General features: G+C 41.4%; 1 protein-coding gene across 1 annotated transcript; it reads right to left on the reverse strand.

Moving 5' to 3' along the window:
* Positions 1-245: 245 nt before the first annotated feature.
* Positions 246-26386, reverse strand: LOC108669114 (dual specificity protein phosphatase 10). The gene is made up of 5 exons (XM_018156404.2): positions 26178-26386; positions 21643-22331; positions 7970-8265; positions 7417-7564; positions 246-2040 (listed from the first exon to the last, which is right to left on the reverse strand). The coding sequence occupies exons 2-5, from the start codon at positions 22295-22297 to the stop codon at positions 1739-1741; spliced, it is 1401 nt and encodes a 466-aa protein (XP_018011893.1). The 5' UTR covers positions 22298-22331; positions 26178-26386; the 3' UTR covers positions 246-1738.
* Positions 26387-27220: the final 834 nt, after the last annotated feature.

Consider the following 27220-nt stretch of genomic DNA (forward strand, 5'->3'; position numbering starts at 1 on the left):
TGGAGAAACGGAGGTAACACACAAGAAATGCGATCCATTCCTAGAAACTTCTGCCACAATATCGCTCAATACTACAGAAATAAAATTGTCTTTTATGGCTCCTTGGGATTATCCACGAGTTAAATAAAAAATATAAAACGTGCATTGATTGGCAAAATTGATTGGCCAGAATAGCCATTAGCCGATCTGCACATCCATTACTCTAAGTTTAATATTTTTACAACTATTGCATCAGCCTCATCAGGAGAGATTCTAATGCCCCTATCGAAAAATATTGTGAAAAAATTAAGAAACATGGCTTGGATATATTAAGCTGCCAGATAAGCCCTCCAACAAAGTCTCGTCTAAGTGTGCAGGAGTCCAGGGTATTCTGGCACATGATCGTTGCTCTTCAGCTAGATGTATGCGGAGATATTTCGCCCATGCTTGCTCCACGTTAGAAAACGAACAAACTTTCGAATTTTATACGAGAAAATATAAATTAAGATCGCGTGAGCCTTGGTCGTTTTCCAGAAGCATTAGACGTGGCTGAGTCTGTATTATCACAGTCGGTGAGCCTTTTCAGAGGCAGTAATGAGGGCATCTTGAATCGCGGTGTCTCGTCATTGTCTGCAGCAGCCGCGGGGCTGTTCGGAGCCCGCGCTATTGCAACATCATCTTGGAAAAGCCCGGCGTTGATCGGTGCTTGGAGCATTTCCAAGGCTGCTGTCGGCTCGGGAATCACGGATACGTCTCTCGATGAGACATCTTCTCTACATGAGTAATGCCCATCTGATAGGTCTGTACCAAAACTCTGATAGAGGGTTGAATAACTATTGTTCACACTCAGCTCACTATCGTCAGTAGCTTTAGGCTCGCCCAGTTCATTATACTTACGCTTAAGAGGAATCCGTTCATTAAGTTTCTCCTGAATTTTCACAAGATGATCAATAACATCCATTTTGTACTCGCCCTTTAATGAATTCCAACAGACATTGCTGGTACCGGCTGCGCAGCTTGCGTCATCTCCCTTGTCTTCGTTAGGCGCACTCAAGCTGCGCCTGTAAAGCAGCCAAGATGGAACTTCAAGAGGAGCTTGTGCTCCACCACACACAGATAACACACGGCTGCTCACGTCACTTGGCCTGCTTGCGAGCGGCAGGCTCAGGCTAAGTGGAAGTTTCTTCTCAGATACAGGAGATATGCGAGCATGTATTGTTTCGGGATTAGTCCGAGAAGAGGCTTCGAAAAGAGAGAACTTGGGAGCAAGAGAAGTATCCGAAGTTTTCTTATGGTCATCTTTATTTATGGTTTCATCAGAAGGTAGTGCAAAAGAAAGTTTGGGTTTGAAGCAAGGAATGATGGGAAGTTTAAGCCCGACAGGTGAGCACGGCGGTGATAAAGCTCGTAGCTGAAGAGTGGAGGAGACAGCGTCCCGTTTGAAGTCCCGAGTTTCACCGTTATTTTGCTCAGTGAGAATGTTCCCGTTCCATGACAAAGGCGGAGAAGGCGGGGTCAATAAAAATGATGGCAACTCACACTGGACAGATGCTGACTCATCTTTTGTCGAGACCTTCTCAGAGACGCAGATATCGTTATTGACAGTTCTTTTCGGAAGAGCGGTATTACTGGCATCACTCTTAGTATTATTTCTGTGGTTCAAATTATTATTCATAAGACAGAGAGTACAATTAATATTCTTGGGTAAGCGATCAATGTCATGAACCCAATTACTGAAACAACCCCTAGCACACTGGGGTCATAATTGACAAGCGGTAGCTAGAGGCGCGTTGTCTTGAACTTTCCATTCGCACTGATGGCACGGTTTGGCTTCGCTGGACTCCAGGCTATTGGCCCTCAAGAAAGACTCCCACTCCAGCAACTGGCCCATGAAGTTCAAGTTAGGAGAGATGATTGTCCTGAGACTCTTAAGAGTTTGGTAGGAGCTTATCATGGGCTCCCTATTGGCGTACATGAGGTACGCGATCACTATAGTGGCTGAGCGAGAGATGCCGGCCTGGCAGTGCACCAACACCCGCTCACCGTTGAACTTGCAACAGTCTGCACACGAAGAATTAGAAGTATTAAAGCATGTTATTTAAATAATTTCAAGCTATTAAAATATTATCTAACACAATAAATAACACAATTAAAATTATAGTTCAGAAAACGCGAGTTGAGTATGTTAATTTTTAAATCGAGCTTATGTTAGCGAAGGATTCGCAAATTTTAGCAATGAATCGACGACGACGATTCTAATCTAATTCGACGATGTCTAACTAATGATACATTAGTAATTACTTTGAGACATCAACAACTATTTCGCGATCAAATCAATGTAAAAATTAGCCACATGGTCAGGAATGGAAGCTGCATATGATGCTGATAAAAGAAAAATAACGAGATAGTGGAATGTACGAGACAAGAAGTCTCCACACCTTATCTTGACCTCAGCCTCCGGTTCAGATTTAGATATCAAAAAGTTACTTTTTATGAGGATGCATATGAACAAACCACAACGTCATGCAGACGACGCTTTCGTCGTCGACAGAACCTGATACGAGATTTAACCTAAGGATATTTTATCGGAGAAAAAAACACTTAACTATGCGTGAATTTCCCAAGGGAATGATACGTAGATAAAACGAATTCAGGGAAACCCCGCGCAATTCTGCTGAGAGAATATGGTTATCGATCAGGGGCGCAGCAAGACAGGATACTACGTATAGTGAAGCAACACATCGAAGCTATGTGCATAATCTTGACTATTTTAGACTGATAAATTCCATAACAGAGTGCTGGGTTTCAAACAAAGAAAAATTTACAATTTAAAAATTGCATACCTGTACCTATGAATAAAATAACTACAAAGCGAACTTAATATCTTAAATCATGACATTTACTATTCACACAAATTTGATTGTAGGAGTGTAGCCTAGTACAATAGAATACTAAAGACATCACTGATGACTGAGCGTGATATCATCGCATGATGTCACTGTGAACGACACAGCCTGGTAAACGCACTAAACGTTGCGCCGGCCTTCGAGCGCAAGCAGCGGCATCCCGTCAACGAGGTTCTTCAACTCGTTACTAACGTAAATATAAAAGAATAACAACGACAAAAACCAAGAATAAAAGCGCAAATTTGTGAGACTTTTGCAACTCAAACTCTGCGGATTGTCATCACTGGGTAAATTTAGCTTATTACGAGGAACATAAGTAGATGAGAGAAGAGAAAGCAAAACCTACTCTCGCGACCGATGAACAGACCAGCAAGCTGTTTGAGATTCCACACTAAGGAATAATTTCAGACTTGTTGCCTGATGAGCTCATTTGCGACGCTGCCAGATAATTACTCGTCTGCAGAACCACAATTATCATTTCTCTCGGATGATAATTGCAGCCCACGGTTACCTTCGATTCTGCTTATAACATTAGAGCTCCACAAATGCAAGGAATTAGTTTGCGCACTAGTACTACTATCAGTTATAGCATAGCATATAAACTTATTGAAAACAGGCGGTCTAGATCGAAGAATAAAAATAAGGCAACGATCAGCATTCTCACATATTCCAGATTCATAGCGAGTTGGTTAGCTGCCGCTCAACAAGTAATGATGAATGGACAACAAAAATGGGGAACATTGATGGCTCATTTACAGGATATTCAACCTATTCCGGGGCTGATGTAATTGAGCAGCGAAGGTATTTGAGGACCTGGTCAGTTCAAGTGGTTGCTCAGGTTGCGCGCTGATGACATCACACTCTGAAACAGTCAGTGCGTCACTGCAACAAATCCGTCTCTGCTACACCGAAGCTGGTGCTCACTTCATACCGCGACTGTCGACTGTTCCAAAGTGCTTCACCGCTTTTTATTCACATTTTTTCACGTGATGTGGCTTTTGTTTGAATCATAATGTGACTTATGCTGCCAGTCATGAGTGAAATTCCAACCAACATATATAGACTGACAAACTTCAACAGCAGAAACAGAATATCTTCTTGGCAGGCGATTGAAGTTGCAAGGCATGTGTGATGAAGTTAGCAACGCATGCATGCAGTAAGAGGCTGCATGAGAGCCTACGTATTGCAGCGTCTCCAGCCAGACGCCAAATTCTCTGATGAATAGACCCAATTATCGGAACATGCGCACTTTATTCGTCTCATGATCACTGGCATGTAGCGGACTGGCATGTTCGTGGATACGCGTCATGTTACACAAAGGCTGAGAACCTATTGAACCCAAGCATTGCAAAATATTCTGTAATAAAGCTCTATGTAATAACCTTTGATTTCATTTACAGAAATTCGCTGGAATCGAAAATTATTTTCTCCATTCGGAAGGGAATATCTCTGTATGTGCTTAAAATGTCGCCATGCGATAGATTATCATTGCGAAGAATTACTCGCATCCACATATAAAAGAGATACTTCTTCGTAGGCATGACGCTCGGCAGTGGACGCGCTCAAGCTTATACGAGCTCGTCGTTCTCGCCACGGTGTAACGGCCGGTCGCTCCGACGCAATTACAAGTTTCCAGGAAAGTAAGCGTAAGGTAAGAGCATAAACATCCCGCGCCTACACCGCCTCCACGTTCTTCTCGGAACATTACCAAGGCAGGTCCTAGCACGCAAAGTGAGCAAGCGCCGTCTAACACTGCTTGCAGTTTTGAGCACATAACACGCTACAAAACGCCTCGGTTACCATGCTCCAGAATAACACACGGTCTTTTCTCCAAGAGACAATGTGGCAGCAGCTTGGTAGTATACAAAAGAATATTGAATATCACTAGAGGGGAAATATCAAAAATTAATTCGTATGTATTATGGGTGCACTAATTCTAATAATTTCTACCTATTATGACTATACCAATCACGCGTTGCCAAAATGCTCAGGATGGACTGAACATATGACGACATTTTGTCTTCATATGTGTTCAGAAGGCAAAGTGCAAGATTAATTCTGCGAGGCATCTCACTAAAAGAGCTGTCAGACTGCTGGGAAAAAGTTGCACAAGAAGCTAGAGCAATAAATCTACATTGGGAGTCTCTCATGGCGAGAAGTACAGAAGACGGAAGCGGTGCCCATAACTCGGAGTTTACGACAGCTAGGAACGCGGGTCCGAGGGTGGCATCCTGCCTAGTGGGGGCATCGGATGTAAACCTTCATTGGGACATCCGGTCACAGTTCAAAGCAGCTTGTAGACCAAAATACGGCAACTCATTGTAAACATTATTCTTAAGTAGAAAGAAAAGAGTCGAGAAGAAACGTGAAAAGAAACTTAAAATGAATATTTCTGAGATACGAGGGGTTGATTAAACAGCCTCGTTGATTCAGTCGATTTCAATGGAGACACAAAGTGATCTAAATTTCTTAAACTTTGAAAAATCTAATACGCTTAAAAATTCACATTATTCAACCACAGTCGTTTAAACGAGCTTTCACACAAAATTTGTATGAATTCTAGAGGTCGGCAGCCTCGACGCGGCTGAAGGCTGCTCTCGAAATAACATGCGAGTGCACGCCGGATTTTGTGTAGAATTTTGTAGCGCGTGAGAATAGAACGATGACATCAGTGGCAGGGTTCGATCATCGACGATCAACTCAAGGTTACAGAAGTCACAAGTTCAAGGCTTTAGGGATCGAAAATTGTAATGGTAATAGATTCTTTGTAAGTAAATAATAAAAAATAGGTGAATGAAGCTCGATTGAAAACTCAAGGTTTAGTATCGAATGACGATAGTGCGACCAATACGAGAAAAAAAATTCAGTGGGTAAATAACAAGCTCGCAACAAAATCAACCGAAGTGATATAGTAAAATATTATTTCACAAGGAACACGCATATATGCTCGTAGAGAAAACAAACTTCTGTAAAAAATGTTTGCTGCACTGGCGGAGGAAACCTAAGAAAATTGAGGGAAATTCATATTTACCGGAAGTTTTAAATATTCATAGATGAATTCATTTATATTCGTGCACATCGAGTCGTCTGATTACACAACTAAAACCTCAAAAGAAAGACAGTTACCCGGCACAACTGCCAAGAGACTTTTTTGCAACGAGGTATAGCACAAGTGTGTAAATGAACTAGAATCAATGCGGTATTTATGATACGTAAAGCTAGCGGACGTCTCCACCACACCTGACGAGACCCTCTGTCTGGCATGAGTCATACTCTGAACAATGCGACAACCCTCGCTCGTCGATATCTACGCTCGATATTTCTACTCGTCTACCACCACCAACCCTCAAACCCTCCCCGCCTTAACGAACTCTACTCTCTACAGAACAGAGGGACATAGCGCCACTTGATTGTTCTTTGTTATCTCACATCACTAGTAACGATGAAAAAACGTACGAGGAACTGAAAAAAACTGGTTTACTTTATGTACGCCGTACATAACAATTAACGACTGATCAAACCGTGTAAAAGAAGAAACAGCTGAATGGTCCCTCAAAATAACTCACACATGGCAAACAGTCACACATGGCAAACGCATTGAAACATAGAATAAGTTTTGGTTTTGCCATCTCGCTACCTAAAGATATATTACAATTTTATTACACATTCTCAACCAAAAGAATGACTCTTTTAACAAGCTATCATAACTAACTGCACTTTTTGACTAACGAACTCTAAAAATTAGTTCCAAGCTAAGATATACGTAGTGTGGAGTTGACGTGCCAGATTAGAAAAAAATATAACTCAGTACTCACTGCAGTGAGTGACAGAGAGCGCATTTTCTCGTCGACGAAAACTTGAGGTCACGGACGGACAGACAGACAGACAAACGGACATGGCGAGCACAATAGTGCATTTTTTCCATAAAAGAGAAAATGCGCTAATAATTGAAGGAAATCTTTAAAATGAGTAAGTCAGCTCTATCCGAGGTAAAAATGCCGTTAGCTGCAGCATGGAACTGGCTTGTGTAGTAAACATTTTCCAGCAACGAAGCAAGATGCAAACCAGAACGAGACCTAGCGAAGGGAATCCCCGTGCAGGACGTGATAAAGAAAACAAGGCGTCGCAAGCAGGCAGCAGCAAACAGCCGCGCTGAGTCACGACTCAATTTACGGACGACCGCGCGCTGCTTCATGGCTCGCACCGCGCGCTGCTTCATGGCTCGCACCGCGCGTTAGCGAGACCTCCGTAAACTTTGTCTAGCGACAGCTTCTCTTTTATCCGCACATCAGAACTAAAAATAAATACTGGAAGCTAACATTAGCTAGAGTAAAAGTTTCACCGGTCTGGAATAATATTCCAATTAATTTGCATTAAAGAACACAATACAAACGAACAAATTTGTTCGATTAGAAGAAGTTGAATGCGAGTTCAGCCCAATAGTGAGTATATATAAATATATATAAGCACTATACAAGTTCTTCTACACCCAAAATAATCTTTCTAAAATAAGAGGCCCAGGACTACTCACCGATAAAAGCAATGGCCTCATGGAAGTACTGTCGTAAATTTTGATGTCCGTTGTCCAGCGCCGGCAAAGTTTTGCACAGCAAGCCGCTCTCTTCCCGGTATCCTGACACTCGTGACGTCACGTTCAAGACGCGACTCACGCCCAACGCCTGCATTGCGAACAATGAACTTTGAGCAAACAAGGAACATGATATCAATACTCAAGACGAAGAATATTATATCAATAACAAGGAACATGGTGTCAATACCAACACGAAGAACATTATATGAATAAGTTTATCTCATCAATACCCAAACGAAGAACATTATATCAATAAGTTTATATTTTTAATACCCAACGAAGAACATTATATCAATAACAATGCACATGGTATCGATACCGACCAAAAATAATGCAAGTCGGAAACAAAGACGACAGCACCTGCAGTAAGAACAGCAATGAAATCGTTTCCAGTTGAAACTTCTGAAACTCGAATCCTGAGCTGTCGCATCAGAAAGTAGCAAATGCAAATAAAATTAATTTTTTGCGCTGCAAACTACACAAAATTACAAACCTGTAACAGCTCCATATTTTGAGCGTCCTTAGCGTTGCCGAGGTAGAGGTAAGGCAGGACTTGTGTTACAGCAGCACGCTCGATGGCAGCTTCACTGTCAGGAGAAGCTAGGTTGCTGACACTGCTGCTGTTAAAATAGTTCCCTGACATCAGGTGAGAGGGTATGCCCGTGTTGTCGTCTTGGCAATTGTTGTTTTCGGTGTTTCCGTTGTTATTGTTGTTGTTAATGTTATGGTTCTTCAGCTGCTCCTCGTCACAAAGCTCGGGGTAGTTCTTCAAAAAGTTGCTGAAGCCTCCTGAACAAGAAATGGAATAACTTCAGTTCAATTCATCATAAATAAATAAATTATTTCTGGCCTTCAATAACAAGTATTTTGTTCAGTATTACAATCACTTGGCTGCTCAAGTCGCAAATGGTGAACTTTTTGGCTATTTTCTTTACTTTTAAATTCCTGGTATTTTGTTCAGTATTACAGTTAAAATGCATAATTTACCTCTTTTCAATCAAATATAAAAAGTGAATGCCAATTTTGCTGACAACGTTTTTACACTTTTTGAATCAAATTTTATGTAATTGATCCATATACTTATCTAATAAAGATAATAATTTCCATCATATAAAAAATAATATAAAAAAGTCGTCGTAATTTGGAAACTAAATCTCAAATTAATATAAAGTAATGGAGAGATTCATTTTGTGGAAAAGCTCCTGAGCCGTTTTCACGTCACTCAATGACGTTCAACTTGGTTAAAAAAACAAGCGTCCTAAAGAAAGTTACTTTTATGCTTGATGGAAAGTATCAATGAATGATACTCGCCCCATTAATTCTTTCCAACAAATATTAGCATAAAATGAGTAACAGAGTGAGTCATGGGTGATAACGTGTTATCTTCCGTCTATATGCGTAACTATAAACGATGTGGTGATAACGTCTCCTGTAACCACACACAATGAGACGGATGAAAGTGTCGCAACCGGTGACGCACAATAAGCCAGCGCAGTGAGTCATCTCGATTACGATAGCATAAAGCCTTAAGTTCCTAATCGCATTCAAATTTATCTTCATGCGCTATAAATAAGTTACACAAATCAGATTTGCACACTTGTACAATAAACTTAGGGTACTATATCAGACTTGCACACTTGGACAACAAACGTAGTGAAGAACTCTTCAATCAGATAACAAAACCGTAATAGAACCTGAGCAAAAAATTCAGTCCATTTTTATAGCATCAATAATATTTGTCATTTGCAATAGTACAAGCAAGTAAGTATTTACTGAACGTATCAGTATTTCAACATTGAAAAGTTGAATCTTCATTACAGGTTCAAGTAACTGGATACCGTGAAAGCATATGCATATTACATTTTGTCTTCATAACAAATAGTGTGACGCTAATTAATAATAACGGTAATATGGAAACTGCAGCGGAAAGAAGTCAAGGCTGCAGTTTACAAGGTTTCATGAAAATATAAACAAGTTGTTCATGAACATTTTATAGTGATGTCTTCAGAAGAACCATATTCAAGACTTGAACACATAGCAGCGCATAAAATTCCAAGTTCTGGCGGATGCGTACCTTAGCATGTACACAAGTGTTTTGTTGTAGAACCGGTACCAACAAGAAGCTATAACTCAGTACTGGACACCTGCGGGCGTGATCGAAACCAACACTTTTTCATGAAACCAAAATTTGGCGTCGTAATGTCGATTCCGAATGCTACCATTCACTTCATTTTGGATAAGCTCTAACTATATATCTAATCTCAAATTATGTCTTGGATATGAGTTCTATCGAGAATCATTAAAAAAAAAACAGTGAAATCCTCGACATCGAGAATTTTCACTAAAACTATGATATAGCCGTGAAACACCGCATTATCTACGAAAATGTAGCAGAGACAAAACTTTGATCAAACCGAGGCAGATAAGATACAGTGATGAGCGTCCTATATATGATTGAAGCCATCAGCTTCCTCAGTAGCGCCCGTATTTAGATAAAAAAAAGCCGGGACGTAATATGAATGATTTATTTTAGCATTCATAATAAGGCTAAAACTAAAATTATTAATTTGACCAATAAATCAAATACTCATCATACGGCTTAACGGAATATATCAATACGGACTAAATAAATACCTCACAGTAAATAATTAAGTAGATTGAAGCACCAAAACTAAGTCCCATTCAGAAAAAGCGTGTTCGTAGGTAGCAGACGATACAGGGGGACCATCTCAGCCATGACGACGCTCAAGTGAAGAAGGCCATTGAGCCAGCACACATACAGGGAGATCCCCGCGCGCTACACAGGAAGGACGCCAACGCTACCGACGCTACTGACGCTACACTTCCGTTCAATTCGTTCGCGGTAGGTGCACACCAGAGAGCTGATTCATGCATTCGATGTATAGTAAGTGCATTGCATCACGTCTTCACAGAGGAAAAAGTAATAACTCAGCCCTCCTTATTGAGATTGATTTTAAATTTTTTACAAATTAACGTCAATCAAATAATTGCACCAATACAAAAAGTGCGATTCGTTGATGGAAAATTCCCGCCACTTTCTAGTTATATGAAAAAAATTCTTTTATTTGGAAGTCAACAACCAATTTCCCTTATCTATTTTTTAAGATTTGACTCAATCGATTTCACAAAAACAGCCATGCTTGGACGAAATAAATTCTTATCCTCTCTGCCCAACTGTTATCGCGCTACAAACTGAATCAAATTCAGATTATTTTTAAATAAATTTATAATATTGACTAGAGGATTGGACATGCGTACGTTTACTCATAAAATGTCGCCTCCATTGACCGCATGAGCATAGCCGACAATAACTTGTTGTTCAAATGTAAAGGCGATCCTCTTTAGTCAGTCGATATTTTTGAAGAAGTAACGAAGGCGAAATCAAAAATAAATTATTTACTCTAGCATCTAACGAAACTCCATTAATAAAATCGATTAGAAAAGTACGTTTTCGAAGCAACAAGGCTTGAATAAATTCAAATTGAAGGTTTAACTTGGCTACTTCCGTTTTTTCATCAATACTTTCATTCCTTGAATCCTTATGTAGATTTCATGCAAATTCTCAAAGGAGGGCTGAAATTGGCTCGTTGACTACAGCCGTTTGGTGGGATGCACAACTTTCAGTTGAGGCAATGGCCCAGTTAACTGAAGACTCTCAGCAGATCACCTTTACAACTCTGTCATTACAAATGAATCAGCGATGTTTGTTCGTGCGTGTGTCGAGCGCCGCGAAGTGTGACGTCATGCGCGCCGCCCACTATACGTGGTCCGCCTATCGCCTCTCGCGGCGGTCACATCACGTGTAGCGGCCGTGCAAATCCGGTCACTGATACAACAAACCAAAGCTCAGAGTTTATCCCTAGCAATACTGGCGCCGGACAAACCCGCTCCTAAAGATGAAAGAATTATCTCCATTAGTGAGGTCGAATTTCCCAAAAATAAATTATATTCGTTATTTACAATCAGTAGTACAGCACTTATTGATGTATTGTAAAGTAGCTAAAGTAGCAATGGACATCTTGATTGCTGTAACTACAAATCAGCATTTCGGTATTTAACCGATGTCATTCACGTTCAGAGTTTCAGTCACACTCAAAATTGACATCTAATTTAAAATACAACTACTTCATTACGATATTGCTTGCGCGCATGAGACTACAATCATGTCTTCCACCAATAAAACTGTTTGTTTTTAGCGCATTTTCTCATTTATGGAAAAAATTCACTATTGTGCTCGCCATGTCCGTCCGTCCGTCTGTCCGTGACCTCAAGTTATCGTCGACGAGAAAATGCGCTCTCTGTCACTCACTGAAGTGAGCACTGAGTTATACTATTTTTTGCGTTATTGCCGACGCTTTTGGTAGGCGCAGGAGTACAAGGAAAATAAGGTTGACCTGAGCCAGTAACGAGCAACAGATTTACGCAGGTCGTGGGTCAAGAAGGAGCTGCTTTCTACAGCGGTCCATAGCCCCAATAAACGTCACTACCACTACGGCTTTCGCTACTACGTTTGTTATTAGTTTCAAAAGTAATACATTAACAAAAAGTTCGTTTAAAAACTGCCAAGAGAGGGTAACTTTAATGCATTTTATGCTAGCAGCAAGTATAAAATGCGAGTTTATTTGTTAAATTATGAACTTTTGTTTGGGAGCATCTAACGCACAAAAAATATGTCTGAGTATTTAAGTGATACATACTTTAAACTCCCTATACCATAATCATTTCAGAATAAATAGAAAAAATTATGTAACACCGTAAAAATATGAGATGGAAAAAAAGATGAGCGATGAGGCTTAGCGAATGAGGGGAAATGCAGGACGTGACGAGGGCGCTGAAGAGGGCGGCTTTACAGCGACATGTTTGCCTAAGCAGCGAGGCAGGATGCGGCGGTAAACATTTTGTGGAATGCCTACACGGCGTTATCCTTAATAAGACCGGCGTTATCAAGAGCCCCGCATACCAGGCATTTTCTCATATAGCTTCGTTCAAGAAGACCTATATTTGCTTCACGGTTGCACTAAAGTAAAAGCCTAAATAATGGCAGAGAAAAAACGTAACTCCACACACTTTTTGCATATATGCAAGAAGTGCGTGTTTAGAGTGTTTTAGTTCAGGCCTATAACCGAACGCTCTCCTCAGTGAACAATGCAGCTGCTATTCAAATCAAAAGACATTCACTCTTGTGATTAAAATGAAAACTAATTTTCACAGTACAGGGAGAGTACATACTGATATGACTCCCAGCCGCCCGATGAGCAGCGCGACACTTTCTCTAACAATAACCGCAGGCGTACTTGGACTTGGTGTCACATCTCTCATGTGCGCTAACATAAGCAACATTCTCTCTGTTAACATTCGCTGGTGGTTTTCTCGTCAACGCATCAATCTTCATAAGCTTATCACCACTGCCACCACCACGAAATTATTCCTCGGCAAGAATCAGCGACAATATCTCCCCTCTCCCATCGCGCGGCATCACCTCGCACGCTCATTGACTTCCCGCAAGCGGCGCTTCATAGCCTACACCACAGTTTGGACTCACAAATCCTGCTATGAAATTGGCAACAATTCTCCAAATGATTTTCCATTCTTTACATTAAGATACCAACAAATTACAAGCTCATTGCTATTACTTCAAAAACGTGTCATATTATCATAAGATTTGTTCAAGGCGAGAGCATTTGACTGTGACATACACAGAGCGCATTGTTCAATAAGAGTCACAGTCGTTCAGCAGTGCAGAATCATCACAGCGGAAAGAAGTCTGTCCGGAATTAGTAACAAAAACCATGGAAGGTCTTTTTGAATGCGTCATGTAAATAGCGTAATGAAGTTGCTTTGCGTCTGTAGCAAATTGCAAGGATTTCTCGAATGCAAGGAAATAGAGAGCTTGGGTGTCAAGCCCTGACCTAAAGGAGGGCAAATGACGTAACGCTTCACGGCTGCTGCTCGTGGCAGGTCAGACGAGACGGCATCAAGGAAAGGCCATCAGGGCTCCCCTCAGCACGCGGCCACGTCAGCGACGAGTAAAGAGGGTCTAAAGGGCTTCTTGTAGAGGGGAGAATTCGCAATGTAACTCGAAACGCAATTCACAGTGTCAAATAAATGCGCAGAATATGCAATGTAGAACACATGGACACAGCTCGCTGCAAGTTGACTAAAATGAGAACATCAAATGAATATAATATCAAGGAAGACCTCATGTGACGCGCAGCACTCCGTGCACACGACACAAGCGAGAGTTGGGCAGAGGAGCGAGCGAAAGCTCAGGAAAGCACCGCGCGATATAAAGACGCCGTGAGTCATCCCTGCAGAAAAAAAAAACGGACGCAAAAAAGCAGGTCCAAGGACTTTCCACCACCTTGCCATTCAACGCGGCGACTCAAAGTGACAAAACAACGCGCTAAAATCTGCAAACGCCGGCGGATGCAGCGAACTGCCATTTATTAACTATAAAATCCTGAATATTTTTCAGGCCGCTTGAATTTCTCAAAGTAATATAAAAAATTTGCTGACTGCGACAAGAAATCGTTCAATAAAGGTAACTTAAAATTTAACACAATCGAAAATTTTCATAAAAAGGTAACTAATATCTCAAGGGTGTCGTGCAGTGCCAGACAAAAAGGGAAGTATAGATCCGGTGACGAGGTGCAGGTACACACGCAGCGGCAGCCTGCGTCACGCTAGCGATCGATGGCAGCGTCGTGGGCACGCCGTGTGAGTGCCACAGTGAGTGCCAGAGAGCAGCGCCCTGCCCTCGACGTCACTGATGTGTTGCCCTGGTTACCAGTACACTGATACATACGACACAAGTGGGACATCAACACCCCATACCCAAATAAGTGCAAGTTATTTGGGCATCAATACCCCCATCCCGCACAAGGGAAGGCTAGGTCAGAAGTATAATACATTTAGATGCTCGAAATGTATTTCAGATTCATTTCAGCACATGAATATTTGTTTTTTAAATTGTTATCTTTGTTTCGATATTGTAGTGAAATTCGAACTAATCTTCTCTAAATCTCTTCATAAAGGAACGGAAGCCATAAGTGGGAAGATGAGTGCGAGAACATAAGCGCTATGATAGAGTTACAGGAGCAGGCACACGTACGTGCATTGATCCCAAGCCGTGAAGGAGTTAGGAGCGAGCTGAAGTAGGCAGCCTGGTCGAGGCAGCTGCGTCAGGCAGGATACAGGGAAATGACCAGGAACATTTTCGGGAAATGATTCATACCTGGAGAGGTATAATTGGGTAGCAAGCAACTCTCGGCGGGTGCGGTGATCAAAGAAAAATCTGAGGCAATCATTGCAGGAACGGGCACTTTGTTTCCCGACATAAGTTAAACTATAGATCAGACAACTGCAATCAAATTTTACTTCAGAAAAAGGGGGAACAGGTTATGAAGAAAATTGCTCATGTTTAAAACAATTGTTCGCTGAGAAAGTATGCATCTGAAATTATCTCTGCTTGTACCGGGGACAATAGTAATAACTTCACGAACAATTAAATATGGAACAAGAAATACCAGGCTGTTCACTGAAATTAGTCACAGGACTGTATGTAAGGCAGCGCCATTCCCTAGGACTGTTGACCAGAATAGCAAGTGTTTTGGATGGCGTGACCATAACAAGACAAGCTGCCTGGTGTTGTCACGGAGACTAGCGTGACAAGTATGATGAGGCAAGCAGTACTAGAGTCGATGATCATACAACGAGACCTTCGATTGCTGTGCGTCAATCATCATTTGTCAATCGTTAAGATTAAAACTAGTTTACAATCACTGCCATTAACGTTTAAGTAAATAAAGCCATAAGGCGATTGTTTTCACATTCAAATTTCTTCATAGACTTACTGATTGAATGAGAACATTTAGTTACAACTATGAAATTTTCCAGTCAGGAGGATAAATTTGACGGCATTTTGAAAGGTTACGTAAAATTATCATCAAAATAGTCCAAACCTTTTTTTAGAAGGCACATATAGGTAAAAATTGCCATAGGAAATGTAAATATATTAGCTACATAGGGGAAACACCACACGATGCACATCCTTAAGCGCAAATTGCTGCTAGAGCAACGAGAAATGACTTAGTAGCGCGCTCTCAATGACCATGCAGGCTTTGAGATGAGAAAGTCCACGCGGAAGAACGGCACCTAACATCTCACATGGAGAAAGTTAACGTCTGGCATGAAAGCGAGAGTCGATCAAGGCAATTAAAGAAGCAAATACAAGAGCAAAGCGAACCAAGAGCCTAAAAATGTCAATATCTTTCAAGTCTAGTTTAAGAACAATCGACACAAGTTGAAACGTTCAAAAATACTCATGATAAGGTCTTTGGTGCATCAATAAAATAGAAGATAAAAGTTGATGAAATTCGACCACGAAAAGAATTTTACTGCCACTTCTCAATGTCAGCTAGTATTTAATTCAACAGTAATATCATCTAGAGAACAAAACACGACAATTGTCAAAGGAAAAAAGACGTATAATGTTCACCTATAGCACCTCGGCAGTATCAGCAGTAATAGGTGCAGCAACAGCAGCCCTAGTGCACACTGCGTGACTCAGAGGTGCGGTGCTCGCAAGTGTTCCGCATGCTCCCAACGAGGAAGCAACACCCTACGCACACTGGCGCTCTGTGATGCATGCGCACATAATTGCAATGCAACAGAGTGCAGGACTCCAGCGAACTTTTCTGCAATGCGCTCGCGCAACTTCACCGCAACGTGCGCGGGGCCTCTGCGTAGGAGCGAGAGCTCTCCAGCAGACCTTTCTCCCGAGCCTGGATACGCGACAACACGACGCGGCAACTCTTCACAGAATCTAGGGCCTTGGTGGGAGACTGAATCATAGCAACAAGGATCAACACAGGACAACGGATCTCGAATATGTCAATAGAAACTTAAATCTGTAACAGATCAGTGCCATGATGTCACTCAAACATGGCGCAGCTGCGAAATAGTTGTAAAACGTACTACAGAACCAACAGTGGTGGGAAGCTAAAATGAATCGCACACACTTCACGATGTCAAAATTCGATAAATTTCTCAGCGGATGATTTACTCATGAACCACTGTAAATCTAAGTTACGTTACTTTAAATGTTTGCAAATAAGTTGCAAACAGGACAACTGAAAATCAATCCCAGAAAATTTTGTGCGATCCTTAGATGTTCTGCAACAATAAATTCTTTACAAACGTGTTATAAAACAGGTGCAGATGAAAAATTATTCTTGGCCACAACGTATGTGCGTCATGACTAGGTGAAGGTGACAGCTTCTTCAATAACGAGCCTTTCATTAACATGATAAGAGATTAGCTAGGCAACTTCAAAGCAGTATAATGAAGATAAAATTTGGGCAAATCAGAGAAGAGCTTTAGTCATCAACTCGATGGATTTTAAGTCATCAAGTCGGGTGATTTTTGTTCCTCAAGTCGAGGTATAGTTACTTAGTTAGTCACCAATTCGGAGGTGTTAGGTTAGTCATGACAAGAGAGTTAGTCAATATGTTGAGAGCTTCAGTCGTCGAGGTAATTTTAGTCATCTCGTTGAAGAAGACTTAGTCATCTCGTTGAAGAAGACTTAGTCATCTCGTTGAAGACTTAGTCATCTCGTCAAGGGAGACTTAGTCATCTCGTCAAGGGAGACTTAGTCATCTCGTCAAGGGAGACTTAGTCATCTCGTCAAGGGAGACGTAATTATCTCGCCGAAGAAGTTTATCCATCAAATTAAACATTTTGTCAAGCTGAAAAGAATTTTATAAAGCAATGCAAATTGATAGTTTCAATAACCAAGTTCTAAGATATTTGTTCACGAAGTTTAGAAGTTTTTGGTTATACATTTTTAATGCATTAATTTGTCTAATAGTAATAAGTTAATACGTTACAGTCAAGACTGGCGACAGAAAATGCTTGGCGTGCGCAAAAGCGCACCAGCGGAGGGAACAACAGTCGACATGGAAGGGCTAAGTGGCACCCGGTGGGGGGGCTGTGGGCCCCCACAACGGGGGGCACGACCAGAGCATGAGTCACCGCAGAGCGCTTACACACGCATGTGTACGAAGGCCGTGTGTACGCTGGCACTAACGAGGCGTACACGCAGTGTGCGTGCGTGCGTGCGTTGGTGGCACTGCGCTGTAGCGGAACGTCACGAGCTCAATGCGGTGCCATGACTACCGCATACACTTCACTCAAATAACGCATTTCAAGATAATTCTTAGAGGTTTGTTAGATATTAGCGGTAATTATAAATAATGACTAACAAATTCAATAACAAAAGGAAAACAGAGCACGAGCACAGATACTGATACAAATTATTTCGCGTGTCTCAAAGAAAGAAATCTTTTAATATATTTCCATGTGATATTCATATGTTACTTCACACAATTCGACCGTATTTTCAAAGTGAAAATACTTATTCGCAACAGACTTACTGAAAACTTTACGATATTGAATTTTTTCAACCGAATTCAGACTTATAGAGAAACTTGAAGGAATTTCAACAATAGCAAGCTCGTTTAGTGCAATATGACCTATTTGTAATCATTTGTATTAAGTCAGTAAGATTCCGAAATATTCAAACCTTCTCTAAAGTACAGAAATTTCATGAGCATTCCAGGAGTGAAATAAACGTGAAATATCAGTACACGTGCACTAGCCTCCGAGCATTGCACTTGCTGTTATTTGTTACCGTTACCAGGAGCAGCTGTGTGAATCACATGCACACACCTGCCATGATCATCGGTAACCTGAACATTTGCTCTGCTCGCTTTAATGACATGGCATTAGTAATGTACGACTCAAGGTTAAATGAGGTCTGCATGGTGAGAATGACCTTGGTTCACATCACTATTTTACTTCAGAATATAAGCGAATAACATAGAAGAATAAATAAAATAAAGCAAGGGGGTAAAAAAATTATAGCATTTCTAGTTAAGATTTGCACTTTTCAGGGCCGGAGAGAGCAAACAGACGTGAAGGTTGTAGCCAAAACAATTTCAGCCATCGGCACAACAAGCAGCGTAAGAAGCCCGAAGAAAATGTAATGACTTGCTAAATGAACTCGGAATTTTTCGAGAAGTCAAAACTTTGACTCACAGTTCTGTAGAAGCAGGTGTTAAAATATTTGTATTATATTTTCATTGCGTTTTGCGAAAGTTTATAAAGCATTAGGGTTCAGCAAGTATAAAAAATATAAATAAGAGCTTATTTTGTTTGAAATCATATTTTGCACTGAGAACGTAGTCTTGTTACAAAATGCATGTTCTGCTTATTTTCTTTACAGCATACGATTAAATGGAAAAGCTACGAAGTTAACTTTTAAAATACGATAAATGGACCAAACATAACGCTTGAGTGACATATATGCTAAATAATCTACAGAAATGCCACATGAGTCAGCATTACTCATCAGTAAATTAAACTGTTATAAGACTATAAGTACTTCCTGATATATGAGGCGGGACTACTTAAAAATGAGGCCGAATGTTGCGCAAGTATTATAATCCATTCACTGTACCGCATGGTGCAACTGGTACGAAATCGTTTCACTTTCTCAAATTATACATCCAAACACTTGTGCAGTGTACCTAATACGATAAAAATTTGCAAAGAAGCGAAATTTTATTTCTGAATGGAAAAAGAAAGGTAAATTACAATGCTAGTGGCGTAAATAAATGAGTCAAATACGCAACACGGTTCCCGAAGCACGGCCAGTTTTCTGGAGCTTGGATCTTGTGATACTTCAGTCGGATAGCCAAAAGCGGACCGAGCTTGGAATTAACAAGAAATCTTCCCACACGCGCAGTGGCACGTTACATATTAGGCTACATTTGAAAGTAGGATGTAGGAAGTAAAATATGACATTCTAGGCTAACATCAGAAGTTCTAAATAAGGTTCAATGAAAGATCAGGTGCGCAAGTAGCAATACCTAATGGGAAATAAACGATGCAAATAGCGGAAAAACTACGAATAGGCGTAAATCTGAGTAGCGAAGTAACGGCAAGACGTTCTTCACTCTGATATGCATAAAACGCTAGTGCTGGTTGATTGCATCGAGGTTTTCCATAGTTTGACCAACGAATGAGAATCGTATAAATCGTTTCAGAGATGCTTCAAGTATAAAATAAGAGTTTCCCGTATTAATTTTAAAAAAATTTGTGCATGCTCGATAATTTTCACTACTGACAGATAGCACAACAAGAGAAAATCAACCGCAGAAAAGCATAAAGCCCAATTACAGAAAAAGGACCCTTTGTAACATCATCCAGATTTTTGAACTTGAATTTAAAAATGCTCAACGTGAAACATCCAAATAAACTGTGAAGCATACAAATAAACGCATGTTAACAAGTTCAGGAAGGGCATTAATTTTGAACGTAAGTAATGAAACGGAAGATTTATTGATACGTGACGGTGCCATCAATGTCAGTCGTCCCAGAATAAGAAGATGCGAGGCCACCTCCGAGTTGCAGGTGATAATTATTAATAGCGGCCGCTGCAGCCCCGCACCGCATGCCGAGGAAGTGACGTTGTATTGAACGCCGGTTCTTGCGTCGACCGCAGTAAAAAATGCGTCCCGAGAAACTCAATTCGGATGCCGGTATGCAGCGCCGTGACTACAAACCCGCCGCTTTATTTCGGGCAGCTGGGTTCTCAGGAAATTCGTCATAAGGACAACGAGGAGCCAGCTGGCTGACGAGTGTATCATCGTCACTAATTAAAGATGCGTGACGAGGCTCCTTCGAAAATTGCGACCAACTGATTCACTTGAAATGAAACCTAAGTAATAATAAGATAATCTACATAAAAATATGTTAAAACTTGACAGGATTTTCGAGAACTATACGAAGCTGAACTGGGAAGTTGATACCGATGCGGAAAACTACAATCGTCGATATGGGACGCGCATGTACAGAATAAATTAGATACCGCAAATCAGGCAGCTTCTCAAGACCCGGAAAAGCAGAAGGCGATAAGGCACGCGTGAAGTGATGAAAGAGTCTCTCGCATTGGACACCTGAGAACCCCAGACGCATCGTCACACGCACAGCGTTCCGTTACCCAGCGCACCAGACCATCCGCAGCGGCATCCCTCCAGTCGCACTCTATCCCGGCACCGTGGCCTTTAGGCAACGCCACCTTCCGCGTTCGCCAAACATGGACTTGCTTTTGACGAATAGCGCTTGCGTACAGAATGTTCAAGAGTACTGTCGATGAGCTGGCGTCTTATAATAGAATATGCGGGTAATGAACACCAATTAATTATCTAAAATCGTTCATTGCATTCTAGTGGCTGACTAGCGGGACAAGGCAGGGAAGTGAATCGTTTAACGTAAAGCGGAACAATGCGGGCATTTGTGTAGAAATTACCGCGAAAATATCATAGAGAACTCGGACAAAAAAAAAAATAATAATTAGCTTATACGCCCAACATGCAGAAGTCGCAAAGGTAACAAATATTCGATAATTCCACGCATAGAATAAACGAAAAAATCTTTGTTGACATAGAAATTAATTTTTGGAATAGAATTTCAATTTAGCTCCAATGCGAAGCAAACGGGTCAACTTTTTTAAACAAAATTTCAATCGAACGCCGAAGTTGGTCAAACACTAGAAGTAACTTCAACTAAATAACGTGAATAATAAGAATGAAATGTCGGCCGGATAAAGCAAGTAGTATTGGAATACAAGCAGAGGCTCATAAACTCTACCAACGCAGCCCTCCTTTTGCTGAACGGCTCTCCGGCACGACAGCGCTGCGTGGCAGGCAGACTCGCCAGACACGAGGACGCCGCTGTGGTCGGTCCGACAAGCGCTACAGCTGAGCGCCCGCCGTATCATAATAACGAACAACCTTATTTGCTTTACGTTGCTTCTTTTGGTCATTGAGTTTAGATTGGTGTAGCAAGAATAATTTAGACCAAGATGCAATCATCTGCGGTCTTAACATCGGGGCTTCAACTCGAATTTTGCGGAGGCAATTGAGCTGCAAATCTGGCTCGTAATTTTATCGATTACAGAAATGTGATGCGCATAATAACACATAGGTAAATGCATTATGAAACAGCTTCAGTCGCAAATCAACGGCAGTCTATGGAGAGCACAATAAACAACAATACCTAATGTGAAATCAAGAGTCTCACCTTTCATCAGAAGAGGTTCTCCATGATCTTCAACGATAGCAGAGAGCACTAAGAACACTGGATGGTCTGAAGGTAAACTTTCAACGTCGGAGGCAGTTTCGTCGTACACGATAACTTCTTTATAAGTTCTTCTTTTCTGGGACTCTCTAACAGGAGAACTTAAACTTGGTGATGCGAGGTCCACCACGGTTGCCCGGCGAAGCTGAAGCCGCTTTCTACTCAAACGATCACTGCAGTTAAGGTTGATAGCTGAACGCACGTGTCGCACGTTGAATATAAAGAACGGACGAAGATCCAATATAACAAAGGATCTTGACTTATGGGAGCGGGTTATCCTACGGGCCACTTCTGCAGGTTCGATGGTTTTCACCTTCCTGCAGACACGTTGGCGTTGGAGCGCGAGGCTCTCGGAGCAGAGTGAGGCGGGCATGCTGGCCGATGCTAGCGGTGAGAGAGGCAGAGCAAGAGTGCGGTGCCCAGACCCAGGAAGGCAGAGACTTCCTGAAGAGTCATAGTCAGGGGTAAGGCTGCTGCTGCTGCTCTGCGCAGCTGCCTCCGTCATCTGCTGCACCGTCAGTAGGGGACCCTGACACGGCTCACTGATTGAACGATTCAGTGCCAGACGCAGGCCTTCACGGCGGCCCTCACTCAGCATGGTGGTGCACGCTAGGGCCTTGGCTCTGATGTATCTGCAAGAAAGAAAACGAGATGCATCAGCAAAAACTATACGATTTCTCATCGTTATTTAAGGAAGCGCAAGGAGCAGAGTGAGCAGAGTAAAAGAGTAAAATCGAATCAGGCTTTTAACAATAATTTTATCGTATTCATGTATCGAGTCAAATTGATTGAAAATTGCGACAATTGTAATGCAATTATCGTTTGGCATTGTGTTGATTCTTGCAACGAACTAAAGGCAGAGATTTTGCGCACTGAAAATTCACTGCAGTGTGAGAATTGCTGCTGGTGTCCCTGTAACGGTATTTAGACGAGAGATGAAGCCAGCACCTCTAGATAATGAGGACACGAACGCCACGCACTCACTGAGTCACATGAGTTAGTGGTGCACTTGGCAACGCGCTGTGCTAGCGGAGTACTGATGCATGAATGGCCAACACTGCGGTGACTCATGCACCCAACTAATCAAACTATGCTATTTTGGGCACCTGAACACTGTGTCTTTTTCAGTGTGAACTGTGACAAGTGAGAACTGTGACAAGTGAGAACTGTGACAAGTGAGAACTGTGACAAGTGAGAACTGTGACAAGTGAGAACCTGTCTCTTATACACATCTAGATGTGTATAAGAGACAGNCACATCAGCCGTGACTGATACACATCAGCAGCAACTGATACACATCAGCCGTGACTGATACACATCAGCCGTGACTAATACACATCAGCCGTGACTGATACACATCAGCAGCAACTGATACACATCAGCCGTGACTGATACACATCAGCCGTGACTAATACACATCAGCCGTGACTGATACACATCAGCAGCAACTGATACACATCAGCCGTGACTGATACACATCAGCCGTGACTAATACACATCAGCCGTGACTGATACACATCAGCAGCAACTGATACACATCAGCCGTGACTGATACACATCAGCCGTGACTAATACACATCAGCCGTGACTGATACACATCAGCAGCAACTGATACACATCAGCCGTGACTGATACACATCAGCCGTGACTAATACACATCAGCCGTGACTGATACACATCAGCAGCAACTGATACACATCAGCCGTGACTGATACACATCAGCCGTGACTAATACACATCAGCCGTGACTGATACACATCAGCAGCAACTGATACACATCAGCCGTGACTGATACACATCAGCCGTGACTAATACACATCAGCCGTGACTGATACACATCAGCAGCAACTGATACACATCAGCCGTGACTGATACACATCAGCCGTGACTAATACACATCAGCCGTGACTGATACACATCAGCAGCAACTGATACACATCAGCCGTGACTGATACACATCAGCCGTGACTAATACACATCAGCCGTGACTGATACACATCAGCAGCAACTGATACACATCAGCCGTGACTGATACACATCAGCCGTGACTAATACACATCAGCCGTGACTGATACACATCAGCAGCAACTGATACACATCAGCCGTGACTGATACACATCAGCCGTGACTAATACACATCAGCCGTGACTGATACACATCAGCAGCAACTGATACACATCAGCCGTGACTGATACACATCAGCCGTGACTAATACACATCAGCCGTGACTGATACACATCAGCAGCAACTGATACACATCAGCCGTGACTGATACACATCAGCCGTGACTAATACACATCAGCCGTGACTGATACACATCAGCAGCAACTGATACACATCAGCCGTGACTGATACACATCAGCCGTGACTGATACACATCAGCAGCAGCTGTCAATCAGGACTGATGTACGGCATCACCGCAGTTACTCATTATTTTTCTAAACTAAATTCGGAGTCGAAGTTAGTCAATTATGAAGGAAGACGAGACGATAGCAGCACCTTGTTGGTAGTTCGAGGTCTAACCATAACGTGATCTTAGATTTTCATTAGATTACATACATGTTTTCGTACATATTAGAAAATATGGTCCTAAATATTCCAAAGTAGAATAGTTTCAAGATGTTTTCTTTCAAAATTTTACAGCAGCACATTAGTTCTTAACTTTTCGCACATGCTTCCATAACTGAAATCACCTTAGGAATATTTGAACTTCAGCTACACTGCGCAATCTTGCAAAGTATCGTTCGTGTCGTTGAGCAGAAACTTCATGCGCCCATGCTGAAAAAATACCTGTTCTAGATGGCATGAAACGAGACGTGCTCTCGAACCTATATATATCGAGCACATCTAACTATTATGTAATCGTGCTCATAACTATTATGTATTAGTGCTCATAACTATTATGTATTAGTGCTCATAAATCATAATTACGATGGTAGACAGGATAAAGTTACGTATTCAGCGCATGCATTTATTCTCAATATGTTAAGCTCAAATAAACTAAACAACTACAAGAAGCGCTACAACTAAAAAACTCGAATAAGTACAGCAAAATAATTAAATTAAAACGAACCAATGAGCCTATATATCCGTAGACTTATTGCTAGATCTGTCATTAATGTGAGACGCGGGTAATATTTAGGCTTTAGCGACGCGCTGAAAAAAAAAAACTACATTTCAAGGCAGACAGAAGCATACTGATTAATCCACTATTTCGCCAATAATTATTCAATAATTACCAGAGACAAATGCAACACAAACGTTTTGCTTAATCCAATGTATAAAGCAAAGCTAAGTCTCCCACGACAACAGCTTTATACCAGTCCAATAGTCTACTAAGTCAGGGCACGATCAGGCTATCCACAAAGACGAGAAATAGAAGCAGAAAGCTTGCGGAATGTATCACCCGAAACTGCGACTTTACAGATGCATTGGCTCGTGTCTCTCCCGTGAAGGAAGAATTTTTCAATTGCAATTAAACGTTCATAGCGATAAAACGTCATCCTTCAGTTAAAAGCTAGCATGAAAATTCAAACACAAATATAATTTCACGAAACAAAAATACGCTTAGTATTAGAATTTCGTTTCACTTAAATACACAAATACCAAGCAACAAGGATTTTTGTGTACACAGAACACGGTGTCCATTTATCAATACGTTTACACGATTTTTGCAACACTTATGAAGGGTCAGCCTAACCTGTCAGCATCGGTCAGCCAAAATGCAGGCCTACTATTTTACTTCATAACTGCGTCATTGGAACTAAAGCAATACATAAGTCATTATTGTACAAGTTATTGATTAAATTTTAGCAAAACATTTCTTCTTTACGTTCGATGGAATCAGCAAATAACAATGTAATTCATCAGTTCAAATATTGAACAATTCTGTTGTTTGCACTGATTGTATGATTTTCTCTCGCTTTAGTTTAACTGTTCGTTTGTGAGCATACAACACCTGGGCATCAAAGTTGCTCTCTTGTTCCTGATTTTCAATCGGTATTGGAAGGATTATTTCTCGGTCCATGAAGGACGTTACTGTAACCAGTAACCACATTACCTAATTATTCTTCAGTCGTCGCTCGGATTAGAGACCGAGGATTTCAGTAAAGTTTCACGAGTAATGCGTCTCGAACATCAGCCGCAACTGAACTGTGTAGCAACCGAAATTCTGACAGAAAACATGAAATTGATGTAAATTCATAGAAGAGTTTAAAGTGCAATAATTTTTCAAATGCAGATTGTAGCTCATTGGAACCTGCTGGTTGGCGTAAAAATCGTAGCCGGTAAAATTATTCCTACAGTACTAACAGTAGCACAGTAGCCTACTACCCTACTTTGCCCAGAACTTAAGTTGTTCCAACATCCAGGTAACTTCAAGAGCAGCCCTTTTATTTCGAAAGTTGAATTCCTTACCTCATTCACTCGAAATGATTTGTGGTAGAACGAAACATGAATATAGAGTAATAACAACTTACCTGACTTAAATGACGAAGTAGAATGTTAACATATAAATCTGGTAGTCCTTTAAATTCAGGAGACACGTAATCCTGCTGATCTCCGGAGAGAGGATACTTCAGGCACACACCAACACCTCTCAACAGCACGATTGAAACTCGACTACTCGCTGCTATAGAGACAGCTACCGAGGGAAGTATTTTTCGTAACCGTGCGGCACAGCAAACCGCTCGTAGCCGTGAACGTAGTACAATGCCGACATCTGGCAACTCAAGCTTTAGAGTAAAGAGTTGCCAACGTCACTATTTGCATTGTATGTTTGAAACAATGTGAGTTTTAATAGTCTAAAAATGTAAGTACTGGACTATTATTCTTGTTACACATGGTAAACAAAAAATTAGGTTCTAATAAATTCCACGCTGTTTTATAATAAAGAAGTTCATTATTTACAAACGCACACAACGTTAAACGCATACGCTTCATCCACCGTACACATGTACGTACAGAATGTGACGTCAACAAGCATTAGTCATCGAAGGCTGCGTCGCAGAGATCTTGGATCAAACTTTCCATATGCTTTTAGGACTTACTAAGGGAAAATTTTGTACTGGATTTTTAAGGTGCTTGTACACGGGTATAGTACTTGCGGCTAGTAGATCAGAAAATTGCCAACTAGCTCCTCTCGACCCAAGACCTCCTCATCACCATGCACTGATGACCGAGCAACCCACGGCCACATTCTGGATCACTCCAGCACATATGCTTCTTATCCAGAATGTGAGTCATGAGTGCAGAGGGTAATTCTTCTCATACGGAAACGGGAAAATATTGAGCAGTAATTTCCTCCAACCCTTTAGTAAGAATTTGATGACGGAGAAGCAAAAAAATGCGTTTTCTTGTAAAAATTAACTTCAAGCGAAGCTTCGTTCGTGCGGCCCAAAGCATGGAATTACCAGCATAATAATCAAATCATTCACTGTAATCAAAGTTGCTAGGTTTTTGTTGCATTTGAGCGCATATCGCTCACCACAAGTTTAGCAGACTTTGACTAGACATTTATCTC

Source organism: Hyalella azteca, unplaced genomic scaffold, assembly GCF_000764305.2.
Source record: "Hyalella azteca isolate HAZT.00-mixed unplaced genomic scaffold, Hazt_2.0.2 contig10854, whole genome shotgun sequence".
Classification (NCBI taxonomy): Eukaryota; Metazoa; Arthropoda; class Malacostraca; order Amphipoda; family Hyalellidae; genus Hyalella; species Hyalella azteca.

What these genes read in the sequence shown, in the direction of transcription:
- LOC108669114 (XM_018156404.2), bottom strand. Translation starts at nt 22,297, where the DNA reads ATGCTGAGTGAGGGCCGCCGTGAAGGCCTGCGTCTGGCACTGAATCGT. An exon ending in AAAATATGGAGCTGTTACAG is followed by an intron (nt 7,565 to 7,969) that starts GTTTGTAATTTT and finishes TTCGCAATGCAG; the next exon opens with GCGTTGGGCGTGAGTCGCGT. An exon ending in TGAGGCCATTGCTTTTATCG is followed by an intron (nt 2,041 to 7,416) that starts GTGAGTAGTCCT and finishes CTTCGTGTGCAG; the next exon opens with ACTGTTGCAAGTTCAACGGT.